The sequence below is a fragment of the Ammospiza caudacuta genome, chromosome Z, assembly GCF_027887145.1.
Source record: "Ammospiza caudacuta isolate bAmmCau1 chromosome Z, bAmmCau1.pri, whole genome shotgun sequence".
NCBI lineage: Eukaryota > Metazoa > Chordata > Aves > Passeriformes > Passerellidae > Ammospiza > Ammospiza caudacuta.
Window position 1 is genome coordinate 44080166 of NC_080632.1, and position 22324 is coordinate 44102489.

The 22324-nt window shown below is 38.4% G+C and overlaps 1 protein-coding gene across 3 annotated transcripts in view; it reads right to left on the bottom strand.

Annotated features, from left to right (window-relative positions):
- The window catches only part of FAM169A (family with sequence similarity 169 member A), a 38348-nt gene continuing 16024 nt past the window's right edge, over positions 1-22324 (bottom strand). For all 3 annotated transcript variants that reach the window (XM_058823519.1, XM_058823520.1, XM_058823521.1), the window contains exons 4-13: positions 22187-22272; positions 20670-20841; positions 18620-18799; positions 17046-17174; positions 12542-12651; positions 8744-8798; positions 8275-8413; positions 5967-6132; positions 4888-5094; positions 1-4128 (exon numbers count right to left, since the gene is read on the bottom strand). In XM_058823519.1, coding sequence (XP_058679502.1) covers positions 3595-4128; positions 4888-5094; positions 5967-6132; positions 8275-8413; positions 8744-8798; positions 12542-12651; positions 17046-17174; positions 18620-18799; positions 20670-20841; positions 22187-22272 — 1778 coding nt within the window. In that variant the 3' untranslated portion in view covers positions 1-3594. The remainder of the gene's footprint in view (positions 4129-4887; positions 5095-5966; positions 6133-8274; positions 8414-8743; positions 8799-12541; positions 12652-17045; positions 17175-18619; positions 18800-20669; positions 20842-22186; positions 22273-22324) is intronic.

Consider the following 22324-nt stretch of genomic DNA (forward strand, 5'->3'; position numbering starts at 1 on the left):
CAAAACATTCCAAAAGCAGCCAAGACAGTACTAAAAAAAAAAAAGGAAAAATTAACACAGTAACAAGACTCAGGTACAATACTATGCAATAGCAATACATCTTTCATAAGATTTATAAACAGGGTATCACCAGTTTAGAAAACATCTAACACCACATTTGTGGAAATAAATTTAAAGTGTATCCCCATAGTAATATTTTAGAACAGTCACTTAGAAGCAAGGAAGCTGGAACGTAGGCCAATTTGTTGCTAATAGTGTCAATGACATTGTAAATGATCAATTTGTTTACTGACATTTACAAAAGAAATGGTACAAAAAAGCAGCAAGGTCAGACATCATGCGAAGGACTCTGAAACAGGAGAACAGCAAAGACTTCTGCATTAAATTAAAATGGACCAAGAGAGAATATGGGAGAAGCAGTACAAGACAGACATTTGAACAAATATTGGATTCAAGTACAAAACCATTTACCATTTAAGTGCAAGGCTGAAGTTACAAATTAATGCTCTTTAAACTCTATTCCTAGACTAAATAAAGCTCAAAAATAATACTGCCTGCTTTCACTGTACACACATAGTTCCACAGCATGTTGTAATAACATTTGGTACAAACTTGTATAAAGTTGATCTTTTAATCTTTTGTTGCTGGTGCAATAGGATCTTTAAAATTGTTTAAGAGTTGATATTAATAAGACAGTTAATAGTCCCCAAGGTAAAGCACTCCAGTCAATATAGTTGTCAAACACGTCCCCTTATATAAGTGTAACAGAATTAATAAGGTATTGAATTACTGTTCCTGTGGGACAATCAGTACAGCAATACAAACTATTACTTAAAGTCAGTATTTTAATTTTGCTACTCTGTGTTTACTGGGGAAAATTTGATGCCAAAGAAGTTGTAGAAATAAAACGTGTTATTTGGTGCAAAGTACTGCTGTGATCACTGCTAGAACAGTGTCCATCTTTCATGACTGTACTGGTTATTGGAATTGCTAATTGCACCACAACTGGCCACATTCTGTTTGTAAAAGTCTGCTCATCAGCTATTATCCCAGGCACCCCAGATTTATAAAGATACCTACTCAAGGGTGTACTTTTAACATGTGAATTTAAGCTCAGTATTTAAAACTGACTCACCTAAATGAAATCAGAGATTTTATCATTCTCAATAGAAATTAAAACTATCCTAATATCATAATCTCATAATATTTATGTATTTACTCTGCAAATGTCTCAAAAGAAAGGTACTAATTGAAATAATTCCAACTTAACCATGAAAGTAAAAGCTGGATGAGTGAAATTACCTTGTTATGAACAGTGTTCCAACCTCACCAGGAATATAAGTGATAAACATACATACCAAAAATCCACCTAGAAGAAATTGAAATTTCTGGGTCTCAGAAGTAAAAGAGTACTTAACTTTTTCAAAGTGGATACATTTGTATCATTGAAAGACTCAGAAGATGAATCTTCAGTAAAGCTTGTCCTAAAAATGGAAGATGAGTTGCAGTGTATTGTATACAACCACTCTTTTTTTGAGGACCACCAGTCCTCAAAAATCCCCAATTCTTAGCAATGTAATAGATGTGTTTTCTAGCCACTTGTTTTTTTAAAACAATTAAACTCAGCAGTAAAAGAGAAATCATACAGAAAATATCAAAAGTTTTGTCTTATAATGCTTTATATAAAAAGCTTTATGAGTTTTAGAAATGCTTAAGGTTCACTTGAATATGTTTACACACAATCAGGAAAGCTCTTGAATATTTATCAATCATGGGGTTCATAATGAGTACCTGTATATGTATATTGATGAGATACTACAGCTACATGCAATAGTTCAAGAAATTCATACTTAACTCAGTAATCTCACGTACCCTGAATCTAAAGTTAAGGTAACACATTTTTTAGCCACCTTTTTTTTCCTGTAAGTTGCTCTTAACAGATTAAAAAGGAGCATAGTACTTCAGTTCATCACCTGAAAAATAAAAAGTGAATGAATGTATCTTAAATAGTTAAAATATCATATAAATAGAGTTAAACTTTATAAGCATAAAATCCAAAACCAGATTCTTACATTAACTTCATAAAGGGATAAAAGTTAAGACAGCATTGCAACTACTCAAGTGAACCTTGTACCTCTGTTTTTGCAACACTGCAAAAGACTAGTTCACACATCTTGGAAAAGGCATATGCAGGACAAAAGGTGTAATTTTCTGTTCTCAGAATCACTGTTCTTTTATTTCTGAGTTTTTAGCCTATTACAAAAAGATCTGCATTTATTGGAAAGAAACACACAGCAAACTAAGGCCAGCTTAGGTATGTGTGACAAGTTAAATACACAGTTTGCCAAGAGAACCTCAGAAGGGAAATGAGCATGAATAGTCTGGGTTTATTCCTGTTGGCATACAGTGAATTTTGGTTGTTGCTTTTAAGAAAAGTCATCAACTGGGAAGCTATCATCCCAGAAATTACACTCAAGTTAGAAAACAAATGTGGGAATTAGAAGTATTTGCAAGGTATCACCCACTAACTCCTAAAGGCATACAAGTTTGGCAAGCAAGCATTTGCTGAAATACCCACTAATACACTAATGAATATCCACAACCACCTGAAATGTCAGTGCTCACAGGAGTCACACACCTGGAAGACATAACATTTTAGTAGTTACCCCACAGCACCAGCCAAGTATTTGGAAAACACAAAGAACCACTTCCATTCAGACCAAAACAAGGTCAAGAGTAGTCATATCCTTTTCCTGTAACCCAACAAGGAAGCAACTATCCACTTAACACATGCAAGTCGTTAGGAAGGCAGTTCAAATGATTCCATATGGAGGCTCCATTCAATATACTCTGGAAAAACTTGGGTTTACCGAAATGCTTGCTTTGGAAGCTACAAATAGTTTGCTGCGTAGGCATCTCTTAATCTTTGCTCAAGAAATCCACTATCAGGAAGTGCTGTGGCAGACACTGCACTGCACTCTACCGACTCAGCTGTTTCAAGTGATTCTCATGAAAGACAAGTGCTGCTCACGTTGCATTGATCTTCTGAGCTACACTTCCTTGTACATTTTGAGACCTAGAATGAAGAATCTTACATTCTTTTAATATCTTAAGCCTGTGGGAAGGGAACAAGAAACAATGAAGGATTTTTCTTGTTCTGCTTTTCTCCACAGTGGAGAACACAAAGCTATTAAAAAAAAATTATCTCAAGTCATGTCCAGTGACAAGGATGTCTATAGCAATTTAAGGGACCTTGACAGGGCCAGAATTTTACACTGCATTTTTCTTCCATGACTACCACTTCAAATATACAAACTATTCCCTTTGAAAGCACGACTGTATTTATTCATCATGTATCCTTTATGAAGGGAGGAGACTGGCTATTTACTTTCATACTATGAAGAAGCTCAATTTCTAGTGGTTAAATTTAAAAAACAAACAAATCAAAACTTGAGGAAAGGTGATGAACCCAAGAGGAAATCCAACACAGAATTTTAAGCACATGTGTCCTGTGCCAGATATGGTGCAGTTACACCTTAACATTTTACACAATATAGCCTTGTTATAAATAGATAAATTATCACTATTTGATTTTTAAGCTGGCTTCCCTTTTTTCTTGGGTGGACCTTTGTAGCCTTTAGCCTTTCTTCGCAAGTTTCTCCGATCTACAACGGGTACCTCAATTTCTGCTTCCTCAGAGCTGCTGTCTGCAGCCCGCTCTGCCACTGTCTGCGTGTCGTGATCTGGCTGCTCTGCAGACTCTTCTGGGGGCTCTTCCAACTGGTTCTTCTGTGCTTCCTGACCAGAAGGCTGCTGAAAAGAAACACCCTCAAGTTCAACCATTACCAAGGAGCTCTGATTCAAGGCAGCAGGGGCCTCCTGTGAGTTGTGCCCGGCTTCCTCATTTTGATCTTCTAATGACGAAGGCAGGTTTTCAGAAACAGATTCTTCTGCTGCTTCAGTTACCACAGAGTTGGGCGGGCCATTGTCAGAGGGCTCTTCCTTTGATGCCACAGCAGCTGCATTTTCAGTGCTGGCCTTTTCAGATTCTTGCTGTTCTTCGGTGCCATCCTTCTCTACTGATGTAACTTCTTCAGCCAGCATTTCTGAATCATTTTCATTTAAAACCTGTGGGTGGAGGAAAACAATTAAAAAGACAATCAGTTGAAGGTAAAAGACACTAAACAACTACTGCCTCTAGTAATTAACATCAGAGGACAGTTTGGCATTCAGTAGGTTTTTAATTCTACATACATAACTTGAAAAAACAGTCCTCCTTTTTGCACAAGACTATTTTGTGACCTGCATTTCATATCCAGAGTTGCTCTCTGATTTTCTAATTGTTCAAAAGAGTTGAATAATTTGAGGTACAGAAAAAACACTCTGATATTAATCCCAAGGGAAAAAAATTAATTTAGACAAATACAACTATTGTTTTGCTAGCATATAATAATCTGCTTTTGCACTATAAACAAGAAAACAATAAAACCTGGGTTCTGAAACCAAAGGCATTTTAGCAGTAGTTAATTATTTGTACACCTCATCAGGCACAAATTGCTAGACAAAACAAGTATGTGGCTTTTCACTCTCACCAAACCAGTATTTTAGTGAGATACAGCAGTTTCGTGACTATCAAGGAAAACTACTGCAAACATATCTTTCTTTTGGGTATCACATGCATATAGATCCCACTTCTGCACATTGAAACAGAAATGTTAGTGTATTCTCCCTATGGATTTACATCATCTGGCCTAATAATGCTTCTCCCAGTAATTTCATACAATGTCAGGGGCTACTTTCTGTTACTTAACAAAAGAAAAAAAATCCATGCAAGATAAATACACTTTGAAGTAAAAATGACTTCAAATTTTGTTTCAGTTCTCTCACCTTCTCTGATTCAGTGTCTTCTGGGGGTTTTGCTGGAGCATCAAGGGTTAATGGAACTAATGGCATTACAGGTTCTTTTCCTTGATTCTCAGACAGCAATTTTGATTCACCACTTGGAACTTCATTTACCATCTCCCCTTCAGCCATGAGTGAGGTCTTACCAGTTTCTTCTGCTACCTCACCATTAAGAGGTTCTGATGGCATTTCCTAAAAAAAATAAAGGTCATATTTGTTAGTCAAAATTATGGCCAGCTATTGTTCCCCAGCACTAATGGATGTACATGTGATCTAAATTTGTAGCTGAATGTGAGAAGCAGATAGCTGAGATATCTAGAATTGTGTACTAAGAAGACAGAACTTAATGCAGATTGGCTAACTTAGCCAGACTATTAGTTTGTTACTGTCACCTGTACTAAATATATGACCACAGCCTACAATTAGGAGCCAAGACAAGAAGTTTTCAATGCACCTGTCATGCCTCCTGCAATCATTCCTTGAAACTAACATACATAAAGTCCACTTTCTCTTCCATCAGTAAGAACAAAAAACCCTGAGGCACTGCTAGGCATAAAGAATATTCAGAAATTTAAATTCAAGTTATTAGCATGCAGATGAAGCTAAAAGCTGGATTTAAAGTTGATGTTTAAATCCAACAGGCAATTTTTAAGTAGAGAAGTAAAAAGAACCAATAGAAGTCACTGAAGCATACCAGGTACTGATGTCTTGAAAAAACTTTTTTTTTAAGATTAGAGATACTGGATCAGATCTTGATCTTATCCCAATTCTCTGGAATTTCTTATTAGGAGAAATCAATGAAGAAAATTAGGATGGTAGACAAACTAGAAATTCATCTTACTGAAGATCCTATAAACTTTATTGCTCAAAATACGTACAGTGAAATATTCTCTGAAACTAATTCTGTACTAGCCTTAACTTCTAAGATGCACCTCTTAATGAAGCACTGGTGCAAAAAACCAAAGAGCTGAGAATCACATGGAGCAAGGTAGCAAGGACCACATTTAACAGGAACTGTTGCTGTATTCCAAACCCATCTGCTATTGCTATCCCATCCAGCTCACCTCCATCTCACTTTGTTTCTCAGAGGGTGATACATGCATTTCCACTTCTAATACAGACTGGTCCTCATTTTCAACAATTATTTCCTCATCCTTCTCAATAGTATCCACCTTAGGCACTTCTACTAAGTCTTCAGGGCTTTCAGATATGGGGGAAAGAAGTGGTGGCCTGTAGGTATTAAGATATATATTTTAGATAAATACATGATTTTGGTGATCTCAGCAGGGAAATTCTTTCATGACCAATTATGTAGTACACGCTTGCCATAAGAAATACAAATCTAGAAAACTAAATGCATCTAAAAATGGCTAACTCCTCACTAGGAAAAAAATAATAACTAGGAAAACTACTTTGGCAATTATGAATTTATATCTGTCTCACTTCCATTTTATGGGAAAGAAATCTGAAATTTCTTGAAGTTTGTTATTTTAAATTTAGAAAGTAGTCATGTATTACATATTTGAAAGCTAGAAAGGGTTAAGAAAAGCAGCAACTTCTTTTTCCCCTCATCCCTACTGTAGAAACAGTTTCAAATAATGGAATTATGAAAACAACTGTATTTGTACAATCACTGAAAATACAGATATTGCAAAGACTATGACTGGAAAGTAACTCAAGGCAATAAACACATCATGAATTAATAAGTTACCATCAGCTAGAGGTTACATTAGCAAATATCTAAAGATGAAGTGCTGGTGCACTGCCACTACTGCAGGGTAGTAACAGTAACTCAAATATTCAGTTCTCATTTTCAAGATGATAAAGTTTAGATGAACTGAAATTATTACATACAAGCAAAGAAAAAAGTGCATGTAATAAATTCACAGGAGTCTACTTTGTGATCTCATAGTAAAGGCAGTACTGGAGGGTTTTATCCTACATGCCAGTCTTGAGATGAAAGTAGGACTCAATAGGAAAGTGCACAACAGAAGACCCTGATTAATTTGTTGGTGTGCATGGAAAGTACCAAGATCATACGCTGTTCTGGCGCCTTCATTTTAGTGTTCCTCTTAGCCCTGCTTAAAAATACCATGTAACACATCTTGTGTAACAGCAACATTTTGCTGCTACCTCATTGCCTTAATTTTGCAAGGCCCAAAATTTGACATTCAAATTAGGTTAGTTTACTAACCAATCATATCAGGTTAGTCCTCTCACATACAAATTAGCCAATTATTAGTAGTAACAGCATTTCTTAAGCTGTGGCAGCATCAAATGTGTTGCTTGACCTATTTGAACCAGCTTAGGGCAATGCACTCACAGTGCAGCACAGCAATAAAATATCTGTAATTTCACAGAGCAATTTAAACAAAAATTAGGCACTGCCTTGTGCAAGGCTTCAGCCACACAAAGAAAACCCCCACAACAAATTCTGTTTAAAGAAGCCTCATGTCACAAGCTTGAGTGATTTCCTATAAGGTAATCAAGTTATCCTATAAGATAATCAAGTTGGTCTGAAGAGGCTTTAAGGGGTTGAAGTGGATTTCTTTGGAAGAGAATGAGAGGAAGACATACACATGGAGCAGGGTGGGGTGGGCACAGTGTGTCTATGAGGGAGGAAGGGGCTACTTATTTACTTAAAATAGATATTCTGAATGGAAAGCCAGTACAAATTATTACTCCAAGCCCTGTTCTGTAAGAACTGTTATGGCACACAAGTTACACTACTCTTCACATCCACATCTGATGATTGTTACACAGGCTAACATCATTTAAACTGGAAATAGTTTTGGGTTCTTTTCAGGATGCTAGATCAGATATGATGGTTTAAAATATTATCTGAGCAAAGGGCTTCCCTTTGAAGACATGGCCCCCTATAACACTTGTTATTAGCTGACAAGCAGTAACCAGCTGCTCAGCTGAACAGTCACACCATATTTTACTGCAATAAAGAAGAAACAAGACTGTAACAAGAAGTGGGGAAGGGATACTTCCTCAAAGACCACACAGAGTATTATGGATGTAAGTCCAGATATATTATCTCTAGAAACTGTGCTGCAAATACAAATATTTTTACTATTGTACAGATTCAGTTACAAAAGGACACTCTCAGCCTTCACTCTTTTCCTATTTCTAGTATCTACTGAGCTTTCACGGGTACTACATTTTGATGCAATCACTCTTTAAATGATGTCTCACTTTTCTAACTTCCCATCTTGCGTTAGACTTTACTTTTAGTAATCTTAAAATCAAGCAAGTAAAGTAGGGAGAAAGGAGAAGAAATACCAGTTGCACATGCTGTGACACTAATGTAGTTCATGGCTGCCCAAGCAACAAAATAAGAAATCAGTAAAAATGGGCTCCTGGTACCTGCTTTTGGACATTCGAAGAACATTTCCCTCATCTCGTTGGGAAGTTTCAAGTCCAGGTTGCTGTCTACTTCTATTTAGCCTCTGACGTTTTAAAGGACTGCTTCGTATCCAGAAGGGAGCATGAGTTGCATTAGGGTCTTAGGAGAACAATACAAAAAAAATTTAAGCGAACAAATTCAGACTAAGATCTACATATGACCTCCCCACCCAAAATAGTTCATGAAAGAAATTGAGTGCCACAAACAGCATTTCGTTGTGGTACTTTTTATCTGAATAGTATCTTTACCAAGACTCATAATTTTATCTGAATTCCTCTAAAAGGTATAGGAGTTGAATCTCAGCACCTTGGAGGAAAGCATGTTTTTATATCCATTTTACAGATGAATGAAGTAAAATGAAAAGCTGTGAAATAGCCTGCAAAACTATCCATCTAGAGTAATTGCAATACTGATAATCAAAGTTTTTACCTTCAGATGTGCTTGCATGAACATCTGTTGATTCTTTACCTTTTTGAGAGTCAGCCTGTGGAACAAAAGCAAAGCTAATGTTATTCTAAAATTTTCTGAATTTATTAAAATACCTTCATCATCCTACCTATGGTTGCACCTTTCTAAAGCACTCATAGTAATGATTCTATAAAACAGCTGCTGAAATAATTCTTAATTTGTAGCTAAGTAAGTCTTCTGTGTCATCACAGCAAATTTTATCTTTTTTAAAAGTTATCTTTATGTCATGGATGACTAGTTTTTCTGTGTTTTACTTCTGGCCTCAATGTAGAAGATACGATTTCAAAGTGACCTGTCAACAATACTACCAAGATTTTTTCCTAACAGTTCTACTTATTATAAGTGTCCACACAATTCAATTATAGGAGTGTCAAAGTTTTGACACTGGCACAAGGCCAAATGCCCCCACGAAAATACACTTTCTCTGGTGTCTGCTGTGAGATTTTGACCAGGAATAAACAAAGCAGGCTCCCACTTGAAAAAAAGAAAAATTTATTAACTAAACTACAAAAACAATTACTGAACTACACACAAAAGAAAACACAAGGAAAATGAAAACCTCACAAAAACACTCTCCTCCTCCTCCCCCCTAAATTCCCAATACAATATGTCTTCCAAAATCACCAATTCTGGGTCCAGCACCATCCCTTTAGAATGCTCAACTTTCAGTTCCTCAAGAGGAGAGGGAGTCCTTCCATGTGTCGTGGTGGCCTTTTCCGTCCTTGTTCCGGTGCTCTCACCACCGAACAAGAATCAGGGCTGCTTCCAGGGTTGTCTTTTTAAGGATGCTTTGTCCAGTTCCAGAAAAGCACAGTATCTCACCTTTGGGACATCTATCCCCCCCCATATTTTATATACCCCCTGGGGCCGAGGAGTACCCACACTGAATCTTCCTTGGCTCTAGGACATTTCTCCCCCTGGACTCAGTCTCTGTATCACACGGAAACATGGCTCTGTCCATGGCTACACAAAAGAGTCCAGCATAAAATGCCACTCCATCTTCTCCATTCTTCCAACATCTCTCACTCTCTCTCTCTCTCTGGTCCAGACCTTCATCACTCCTCTAGGAAGGGTTAATGTTCTGTGAAGTTTTCATTGTCCAAGAAGGGTTAAAAACTCCTCCAGGCGGCTGGACTCCTGGCTGCACCCCCCCCCAATCTCCTCAGCCGGGCTGCCTGCTGCCAGCACATGTTTACTAAATTTCAAGGTAACAGCCACAAACACAGGCTGCACTCTCTCTGTCTGTCTCCAAGGTGGGGGAACAGGCTGCCCATTGCTTCCCGGCATTTCTGTACTTCTTCCTTCCACCCTTGGGGGGGCCATGCCTACCTCTCCCGGGCCAGGCCGCATGGCTTTTCCCCTGCCCCCGCCCAGCCAGCAACTGGGCCGGGGGAGAGACCCAACTCCTTCCCGCCGGAAATCCAAAGAGAAACTGCCAGGGGAGAGCCCTGCTTTTACCCTGTGTTCTCAGAGGTGGATCCAATGCCCAGTGGTTGGGCCAGATGGCAACATTCAAATCTGAGCACTCATTGGCCCTATCTACAGCATCCCAGAAATCCTGTTTCCAGGTCAAACCATGACAAGGAGTCTCTTTCTGTTTGTTTCCCCTTTCTGTATAAACCCAAGGGACTACACTGTAGTGGTTGGCAAAATTTATTTGCAAAGTCTTATTTTTATACTTTTATGCTATTCTATAGTTTTATTTTTATCATGACACCCAACAGAATATGGCAACCCATGTAGAAAATAAGAAAAGCCAGAGCTTGGTGATTCATCAGTAATGTAGCTTACATGCACAGTCAGCACTGCCTCAGAGGGAAGCTGCTTAGCTCCCTCTCCCAAGAGCATTTTTTGTATCCTGTTTCTCCACATCAGCCCTTAAATACCTCAATTTTTTTCTGCAAGTTAGCTGAGGATTCAGCACTTGATACAGTAAAGTGAGTACAAGCTGGACACATTAAAATAAAATTATGTACATTGTTTTTTCTTAGCTGCTAGTAATAATCTGGAACAGCAATTACCAGCATCCTGGTCCACTTTTCTAGTCTAACTTCCAATACTGTGGAAGAAGGCTGGCAAAAAGTGTCCATGTCTACATTCCGCTATTTGAAGTAGTGTCCTAGATTGCAAAACAATGTGTATTCTATTAGCCATCAGTGAGAGGTGTGGCAGTTATCTTCTATTAAGTGGGAAGTTTATCTCTTCCAAAAAACAAATGGAGAACTGTTATTCCTGCTCCCATATCTTTGCCTGAGAACCCCTTAATTTTAAATTTATAACAGTTGAGAGGGAGGGGGTTTACAGTTTCCAGTTCAAGGGAGGCTCCTGCCTTCCTTAGCAGACACCTGTCTTTTCAAACCAAGACAAGTAGTGTCAAGTGAGTACTAAATACATTAAAATTTGTAAACGAACAACAAATTCTTCTAGAATTAAAATGCACAAAATGGGAAGCACAAATGGAAAGGTGAAAATTAAAGTTGGGAGATGGTTTTTTCATGGTTTGGGGGAAGGTGGGGTATTTTACTTTCTTAGGTGGTCCAACAATTTTCAAACTGTTGCAGAACTGCTTATAGATACTGCAGATGCCAATTTTAGAGCTGCCAGCAGTTTTACCAAGCTATGAGGAGCTGGAGCACTTTGGTATCTACTGTCTTTTCCTCTGGAAAAGGGCAAGAGGCAGGGCTCGATTTCTTAACTCACAGCAACAAAAATCAAAAGAACTACTGTCACTCTTCTATTTTCTCCGGGTATGTCCATATAGCTCTATAACCAAAACGTGTAAGTTTTTAGATAATTTTGCTGATATGATCATAACTGGAATCTATCTAAAACACAGAGATGAGACTAGAGACACTGTTACAAATGAAAGGCAACTAAGAGTTATTGCTTCCTGTCATTGAGAGATTTAAAACATCACTATTTTTCCTGTTAATTTTGCTTTGGGAAATACTAATTTCTCAATTGGGAAAACTTGACTTAAATTCCAAATCTAAAGTTTAAACGTTAGTATCTGAGAGTATTGATTTAGCCATTATTTCCCATTTTTAATTAAAGCAGTGACTTCTATGAAAGCCTGTCAGTAACACAGACATTTCTTAAAGCATGCGAATCCATGCTCATGGTATTTGGAGCTATGAATTATTGTCAAGCAGATTCTGTGTGCATTCAGAATACAAATGAAATAAAGGAAGAGCTTCATAACATTTAATGACCCAAACATATTCATAAGCACATGTCCACGAGCAGCTGTAATCTGGTTGCTGTATAAAATACATACAAAGAAAGCTGCAATCTTTTTGTACAGACAATGTTTAACTCTTCATGCAAACTTAACATCAGCCATTGTACTGAACTGTGACATGGACACGTACCTCTAAAAACTCTCTAAACAGTTCAATCTCAGAGATAGTTGAAATACTCTCGTTTATGTAATCTGCTGGTAAAAGGCTCAAATTGCAGACCCTGACAGCTGCAGCACAGACTCTACATGCATGGGGAAACCCCACCTGTCCACAAAAAATACCAATAAAAAAGCAAAAACCAAGAACCCAACCAAAACCAAACAAAGCAAAAAACAAACAAAACAAATCCAAAACAAAAAACCACCAACGCATCTTAGACATTAGCATTACATCACTGGGAAGCATTACATCCACACAGAAAGTAACAAGTAAGCAAACGTAAGCAAAAATAATTTCTCATAACTGTTTTTCCAATAACAATACACTAAAAAAAAGAGGTAACAGACTGTGTACCTACATTTAGTTGTGTTTCTGCCTCAGTCCTGGTTCCAACTGCTTCAGATACTGCAGATTGACAAGAATTGTCCTCTGCTTGGAAACTGTTATTTGCCTTCTTTGAGATCCCTGCTGTGAAGATTTTAAAGAGAAAACAGGCACAAGAGAAAATTAGTACCTTTATATAACAACTGTTTGTCCTGCTTTCAGGACATTGTACGTGGATAGAGTTACTTTTCTATCATGGGATAGAGTTACTTTTCTTCCTAATAGCTTATACAGTGCTCTGTCTTGAATTTAGAGTAAGATAACACATTGATGTTTTAGTTGTGCTAAATAAGGTTTACTCTAATTCAAGGACTTTTCACTTTCTTATGCTGAGTGAGCAGTTGCACAAGAAGCTGGGAACAAGACACAGCCAGGACAACTGACAAAAGAAATATTCCATACCACATTTGTTAATCCCAGTACATAAACTGGGAGGGGCTAATCACTGCAACTGCATTGTGTATCAGTTCTCTCTCTCGTGTTTCATTTTTCTCATTTTGTTGTCTCTCTTCTCATTATGATTATTGTTACATTATGCTTCTGTTTAATTTTATTTCAATTGTTAAACTGTTCTTGTCTCAATACAGTGGTTTTGCATTTTTTTCAGATTCTCCTCCCCACTCCACCAAGGGGGGAACAAGCAGATATGTGGCACTTAGTTGCTTGTCGAGTGTGAAGGAAAGGCCTTCAAGGAAGACATTCCATATCAGCCAGGCAAGTGGACACCACGGGCAAGTGGACACCACGGACAGAGAGATGTCTAGTACCTAAGGGAGCTAGCTGTGCTAGAGATGATTTGTTATGAGCCAAAGAATGTGCAGTCACACACAGATTTAGGCAAAGCCCAATGCACATAACCCACATGGTAGATATTTGTATATGTAGCACACCATCATCTCAATTCACTGGCATTCATGACCTAGAGAGATGAAGGAATATCTGCAGTGGATTAAGTGGTTTGCTAATTCTGGGAATACATAGAAAGTCTCTCTTCCTAGCTATGGTCTTGCCTCTCAGTTGTGAAAAAATCTGTTCAAAAGGTATGAAAAACAGGTCCAGGAGTTACAGCAACAAAAAGAAGATAGGTTCTACTCCCCACCTGTATAGACAAGTATCTCAGCTATTAAGAGAGCATTTTTTTGCTCAAAAAAGGGTACACACCATGGCTTTTAAAATCCTGTGGGACCACAGAAAGGATATGTAAAAATTATATGGGAAATCCACCTCCACCCTAGAGGCATGAACTGTAAGGAAAAACAGTCACAAATGTGGATTCTTCCAGGAAAATTGTTGCTCCAGTCTCTAGCACGCAACTTCCCAGACAGAAAGGAATGGCTAATCTTACCCTGATTCTATGGTAAAGAATTCTAATCCTTGTTCACAAAAAGTGGGTGGAGAATTCTATGTTCAGTACTAGAGGGCCCTGCCTCCTTTCAGTGGGAGATGATGATCAGTTCAGTTCACAGGAATGTGAGGATTCAGTAGCCTAGAATGTCAAACCCACAAGAGTATAATGGTCTAATAGACATTAGTGCACAGTGTGCCATAATGCCATTCTGCTAGAGAGGACAGTAACCCAATGTAGTTCTGGAGTGACAGGGAGGTCCCAACAGCTGACTATAATCGAGGCTGAAACTAGCCTGACTGGCAAAAGCATGTCACTGTGACTGTCCCAGAGACTCTGTGCACCTTTGGCAAAGACCATTTCAAAAGAGGACAATTCATGGACCCAAAAGGGTAGCATTGGGCTTTCACTACAGCTGCCTTGTAGACAGGAAATTAAGCATCTGTCTGGCTGGCTTTTTCTCTCAGAGGACCCTTCTGTTGTGGGGCTCTTGAAGAATAACAGGTGCCAGTCACTACCACAATGGTGCACCAGCAGAAATACTGCACCAACTAGATTGTCCAGGAATTTTTAAAGTAATCAAGGACTGGCCTGAAAAGATTTTTGAATATCACTAGAGGAGGTGACCCATACTGAAAAGGACTCACTGTGTAATAAATTACCAGAAAATGAGAAGAAATATGCCTTATTTATTGATTGTTCTGCCACATTGTAGGAAAGGATCAGAGATCAAGTCTCCTTCAAAAAATTGCTGAAGGAGAAGGTTACTCAAGTGAGTTTGCAGAGGTGAAGGCCATCCAGCTGGCTTTAGACATTGCTGAATAAGAAAAATGACCAATATTTTAGTTCTATACTGACTTGTGTAGTGGCAAATGCCCTGTGGGGTGGTTGCAGTGATGGCAGCAAAAAGGTAAAGCCATCTGAGCTGCCACATTGTGACAAGATAATTCTGTCTAGGTGGAGAACTTGGTTGTGAAAGTACCTTATGTAGCAACTGATACACCCAAGAAATGGGCCACAGAGGAACATCTGAACAACCAGAAAGTGCATCAGGCTGCTAAGATTGAAGCAACTTAGGTGGATCAGAATTGTCAATAAAAGGGAAAATTATTTCTAGCTTGGTGCACACCTGTGACACCTCAGATAATCAAGGATGAGATGCAAATTATAGGTGGACACATGATCCAGGGGTGGACTTGACCATGGACACAATTGCACAGATTATTCATAAATGTGAAACATGCAATTAAAGAAGCCAAGTGGTTAAAACCTCTCTAGTATGGAGAATGACAACTGAAATAGAAATATGGGGAGACTGGGCACATAGACTATATCACACTCCCTCAAAACTCCAGGGAAAAATGTCATGTCCTTATAATGGTGGAAGCAACACTTAGAGAGGAGGAAACATAGCCTGAACCCCATGCCCCCACCAGGAACAGTGGGCCTTAAGAAGGAAACCTTAAGAAGATGACAGAAATTCCAGAATGAGGTAGTGCAACTAATTTTCTAAACAACATCATAGACAACTGGGCCAAAGACCATGGCATTGACTGGAGATATCACATTCTCTGTCATGTACCACCCTCCAGAAAAATGAAATGATACAATAATCCATTTATCCTGGAACAGTGTGTGGCAGGACCTTCAAACATTGGGACACACATTTAGCAGAAGCCACCTGTTAAGTAAACACTGGGGAATCTGACAGTCAGTCTGACACACCACAGTCCAAACTTTTACACATTGTAGAAAGAGGTAAATTTCCTGTGGTGTGCTGAGGGAAATAGTCTGGGTTATTCCTGCTTCAGGAAAAGACAAAACAATTTGTGGAACTGAGTTTGCTCAAGCACTTGGCTCCACTTAGCAGGTAATACAGGAAGATGGGGAAGTCCCTTGCATTCCTTATGGGGATTTGATTTTGGGTGTGAGTAGCCAATAAATTAAATTGTATGATGCTAATTGCCATGTAACACTTTATACTGTCTGTTTCATGGTTATACACCTATCACTCAATTGGGTACCTCACAGCACCTGTTTTCACCATTCTGAATTTGGGGATCAGAACCTGATTCCCATTCAATTGCCATATCAAGGGTATTACAGTAAAAATCACCCAGACCAATGAAGAATTAACTTTGCAAAGGCAAACAAGTGCAGTGGTGACAGAAGCAGAACTGGCTCCAGCATGCAACAATCCAACTTGATGCAAAATCTTTTCTGCTCTGGAAGACTGTTACAACAGATAGAACTCAAAGTCATGGACTAAAGGAACTCATTTTAGAGAGATGGCCCATAGGCAATGATACACATGCATGATGCATGTGTATATATCAGAAGACAGAAAAGGTAACAGCGTCAGAGTAACTGGTAACTGCAAAGAACAGAACCTGGGTATGACATAAAGATACAGCAAATAAGGAGTGGATATCATCCCACTTTCAGAAGGGATAGAATTATTACTGTTCCTAGTAGCTGACACAGTGCTGCATTGTGAATTCAGTACAAGAATAATGATGCCACACTGTTTTCATTGCTGCTGACTGGTGTTTAACCTTTCTGAAGGACTTTTCGGTTTCCCATGCTTTGCCAGTGAACAGGTGCACAAGAAGATGGGAGGGACCATAGCTAGAACAGCTGACCTGAAGTGGCCACAGGGATATTCCACACCACAGAACATCACAGTCAGTACATAAACAGGGGACACTTGGCTAGAAAGGGCTGCTTGGTGACTGCCTCAGCATCTGTCAGCAGGTAGTGAGCAACTGCCCTGTGCAACACTTTTCTGTCTTCAGTTTTATTTATCTGGTTTTGTCTCCCTCTCCATTATTATATTTTATCTTATTTAAATTCTTAAACTGTTCTTATCTCAACCCAGAGGTTTTACTTTTTTTTTTCCCAGACTCTCCTTCCCATCCTCCTCGGGGAGGAGAGGGTGAAGAAGCATCTGCATGGTACTTAGCTTCCAGCTGGGGTTAAAATACGACACCATTCCAAATATGATCTCAACGGTTTCAGGACAAATAGAAATCTTTCTGCTAGTTTCTACACAGTGTTCACAGAAATCACTCTTGTAAAGTATTTGTTCAACTTTTACATAGTGTCAGAAAACAACAAAACAAAGCATCCATACCTGCAATTTTGAGACCTTCCTTTTGCATTATAGACATAATAGACTTTTTCTGGAACCAATCTCCTCCTCCCTCCACTTGCCACAGAAGGTTTGTATCCTCAGGGTACTTCTCAAGGTACTGCCTACAAGCTGAGCAAACACAAGAAAAAACACTGTATTATAGCTACCATATACTCAGCTATATCTCAGATTTAAAGTTCATCTGAAATAAAATTATTTTGCAATCTACCATTATACACAAACAACAATAGAAAGAACTTTTTAACAAAACAGTCAAGTCTGAAATAAACTCTGCTTTACCCTACACATCTCTCCTAATTAACCCTTTCTGAATATAAATTTAAATACTTTCCATTATTACCTTAATCTGCAAACAAAGATGAATGGGATTTTCTTCTTTTCCTAGTACCCACTTGAGATTTTTGAAACCTCACTAGTTACTGTTCCTGCCAACTACAAAACCAAACTCAGGACAGAAGGGTTCTTAAGCAGAGGATGTAATCAAGTTTTTTTTGTCCCCTCACACTCTCTAGGCATCTGTGACAAGCACTCCCTGGGAGTGTTAATATGTTAGCATTGAGTGGTTAGTCACTGTTCACTTCCAGAACATTTTCTGCACTGCTGTCCTTCCATCTTTTTTCTCTCTATACCTGTATCAAACATACAAGGGAAGAGACATGCATGCTTTGACACTATTCTTTGGTCTTTGCTAGAAAAAGCTACCATTTTTCACCGGGTTCAATACTGATACACAATTTCAGAGCACAAGACCCCCACTGTGTCATTTCTTGACTACAAAAATGAATTAGTCATTAAATTCTGCTCAAGTAATTTTTCTCATTGAAGCCTAACAACTAGGTCTTATCAGATCCAGTGACAGACTGTGGTGTTCAAACAACAGAAAATTTCCAGCGGTTAAGAAGGCCAGACAAAAATGTTCATAGAAGGAATACTGGCAAATGGCCTAAGAAGGAGCATGCCTTGAGAAACAGGGCAAAAGAAAGGTGCCTCTTGTCTGAACACAGTCCCAAGAACATAGTTTCCATGTAATTTCCTGCATGACATAGTTCTCTTAGGTTGCTAATGGAAGAACCATATGTGTTTTCCTTGTGTTTTAGAACTGTCCCTTCTGATACACAAGTGAAAGCAGAGCCTAGTATGTCCTCTTCACCAGAAGTTCAGAGAACACATGAATTAAACAACCTCGTGAGGTTTAGGTGTGAGCAAGTAAATGGTGATACAAGGCAGATAGACATTAGATCCCACAGAGAAACACCTCTGCCCATGCCACAGGCTTGATGGGGGAAATGGGACAGTGGTAAACTTCACAGCAGCAGAAAGCCAACAGAGTTCAAATAATTCACTTTTACATAGAGGATAAAAAAATTGAATCAGAAACTACTTCATCTTACACAAATCAGGATTTTTAGCCTCCACCAAAGTGCAGAAAATTTAATGAAGAACCTGAGGATAAGGCCACAAATATGGAGTGGCAATATAATTGAATGACAATACTCATTTGGACATGAAAAGAAATCACAAATAAGATCAGGAGAAAAAATTAGACAGCTTGCCTGTATACATGAAAGGTGACAGTGGATATCGCAGGCCAAGAGACTCTTCAGCAAAGGAATCCACAAAGTCTTCCAACATGATTAACCCAGAGTAATTCCCACGATGTTTCTTTCTAACAAACATTGTGTCTAGCACTGGCAACTTATACTTCTGATGAGGAAGAGAGGTACAAACACTTCCTGAAATAATCAGAGGGAAAAAATATCCATCAGTATGGATGACATAACTGCATGCTGACTGACAGGCTGCAGCATGGATTTAAGCATATTTAAATAAAGACTTTTATAAATTATAAAAATTCCAAACTATATAATAGTAAGTATAAGTAAGTAAAGTTATAAAAATAATTTATAACTTTATTAAAAATAAGTAATTTCTAATAGTCACTTATTAACTTTTTTGAACAAGCTTCATAAGGTTTCCTAGATACATCAATACAATAATGTAACAGCAAAAGTCTGTAGCACCAGAAAAGAATAGACAAGACAGAGAGGAAAGGCTCACTTTGAAATCTCACTATAGAGTTCTATATGAAAACTAGCAAAAATGGAGCTGAAAGATGGAGGAGGGAATAGGAGAAAACAAAGTTATTTAACTACACTTTTATGCTGATTACATGACTTCTCAGTACAAATTTGAAAAGTAATTCAGTTCTTGCTTAAAGACTGAAACAGTGATTCCAATTTTTCAAATGAAGACACAAAATAATTCTAGGACATTTTACACTGAAATTCTCCTGTAAACAATATCTTATCCTAAATTAAACAAACATGGAACAGATGGTGACAATACACAGGTACTTCAGTATCAAAGGGTTCCAAGGGTAGCTATGAACTCAGCAGTGAGAAAAGGATGGCATTATAATGGCATTAAACAGTCCATTAATAGTCAATCTGTTTTCAGGCCCTTCAGTGAACCTGTGAAAAATGGCAAAGAGTTACCCTCTTCTCTAACAAGGCCAAGGAGAAACAAAATTGTCTATACAACCCTTTAGATAGTCTTTTCAACCTTGTATTTTTTAGGACCCACGAACATACTTATTTTTGGGCCATGAAAACAATCAGAGGGCTGGAGCACTGCTCACATAAGGAAAGCTGGGGCTGCTCAGCCTGGAGAAGACTCTGGGGGTGACCTAATGGTGGCCTTTCAGCACGTGAAAAGGAGCCTACAAGAGAGCTGCAGAAGGGCTTTTTGAAAGGTCATGTAGTGATAGGATAAAGGGTCTTAAGCCACAGGAGGGTAGATTTAGATTGAGTACTAGAAAGAAATATTTTACTACAAGGGTGGTGAGGCTCTGAGACAGGTTGCTCAAAGTTGGTATGAATGCCCCATCCCTGAAAGGGGATGTTCAAACTGTGTTCAAACGGTGAAGTTGTGAACGCCCCACGCCATGTTCATGCCAGGCTCCAGGATGGAGTCCTGGTCTAGTGGAAGGTGTCTCTGCCCATGGCGGCGGGGGTTGAAACCAGATGGTGTTTAATGGTCCATTCCCACCAAAAACATTCTGTGAGTCTATTATTATTTTCATTTTTCAAGCAAGAGAAACTTGAGCACAGAAGTTACATTACTTCGGTACCCTCTCAGATGCTTGAAGAGCTCCACCGCCCCTCAAAACATCTGTTTACAGAGTGGTCTTTTCCACATACATAGGCTACTCATTTGGAGAATACAACACACACTCAAACACGGGTGAAATTTTGAAAATTTTTTGAAAGAAAAGCCTTCCATTTATGCTAACTCAAGCCTTCCATTTTGCTAACTCAAGTCCAATCCAAGTGTAAATAATCATGCTAGAGAAGAAAAAATGCTGTCGGGTATATCAAGTTTCTTAGTTTTAAATAGAATTTGTAATTATGAAGAGCTTATACTGCTAAAGCATGTAATTATTTCAGCTAGAGATTTTAACAGCCATCTGATGTCTTATGAGTACAGGAAAACACCAATTCAATTAGGCCTGAAAGGCTTATAAAGCCTACTAATACAATATTTTTCAAACAAACTATCTCCTTCCCTTTACTTCCCAAATCCCACAACCCTCAAATGTTCTACCTGTAGGTTTAACAGAATAGAACCCAATAGCTTCTCCTTTTTTCCACATGATCTTAGCATAATGGCTGCTACCATGACAGAGAAATGGGAGCTCATATCCTTCCATTTCTTGGGTTCGATAGATAATTCGATTTAGAACATAGAGAACAACTCTCTCTCCAACAGACTTCACCTATGGGCACACAAAAAAAAAACATTTCAGAAGATTGGTCAGATTAGTTAATACCCATACATGAGAGACCTTATTTAACACAGCTGCAGACAGATTTCAAGGGAAGGCTGTAAGTGTTAAAGCAGGATGACTCTCTGAGGTTTGTTATTAGGCAGAAGATGCTCAGAAGTTATAGGTTAACTTCAAGTTATAGGTTAAATACAAATCACAACCACAGAAGATATTTCATGTCTTCAATGTCACTCCCAATCCAATGTGTAAAATCTGTGAGAAGGGCAGCGGAGTGAGAATATTATGATCTAACTTAAACCTATACTTGCACTTAAACATTCAACAAGCACAACAGCAGTACACCAGCTTCAGAATTCCCAGGTTAGCAGGTAACTGAAGTCTTACAAAGGAGAAATGATGAGCCTCAGTGTGGCAGGACTTGGCACACTCAATCACTCCTGATAGAGTGGCAGGCAGAGGACATGATGCCGTGAAAAAACTTGTTACAACAGTTTCTGTGGAATTAAATATCCTTTTTATTAAAGGATTAATTAAAAGAAATTAAATATTCTTTTATCTATCCTACAGGGTTCCTTTTATATATGAAATATGAGTTCACCACTATTCTACTTATTGTAAAGGAAGGAGGAACCATGATCTATTCCAATGCTTAGTCTCAGCTACCTCCCTTGTAAAAGACTTGGCTTTCCTGATTTTCCTACCATTAAGAATTATGTGGAAAGCCAGGCTACATGCCAAACTCTCAAGAGAAAACTTTAAAAATCACAAAAATCAAAGACAAATGCCTAGATTCCATGAGCAGATAAAAATTACACTGCTGGAATTTCCAGTTTTAGAAAACTCCATGCTACACAGGGTTGAACAATGGTAACAAAGGTCAATGATGGGCAATAAAGCAGATACCAGGCAACTTACTGTTCCAAACTTCATGTGTTGCCACTGCAAGCCACCAGCTCCAACTTGCTTCTGTCAACACATTCCTGACAGTATTTTTAGTTTACTAGTCTCCTGATAAGATCAATAGGTACTGCTATGGTAAAATGCACTATTCTACCAAGATGCTTCAACCAGATCACAATATTCTAAAGAATAAAGAAAATAAATGGTAACACAGCTAACATCTAAATTGTCTACATCTGAAGCTGCTCTACAAAGGTCATTTTTGCTCAAGACTATCTTCACATTGAGGTTCCTTTCCCCCTTGTATCTATTCTCTTGCAACAGTCCTCTCATTTCCAAATTAAACTAAAACATGTAATATCTTGCACACTATCTATTTGCCATTATCCTGGAGTATAGGATTAATTGCTAGGTGAATGTTGGAGCGCTTTACCTGATGAAGCCCCTGTCTAGCAGGGACAGATGTTCTCACAATGTCATCAATTGACCACCACTGGTCAGCAAGATACAGGGCTACAGCTTGAAAGAAACAAGGGAAATACAAAGTTAGTGATTCTTGCTATTCCAAAAG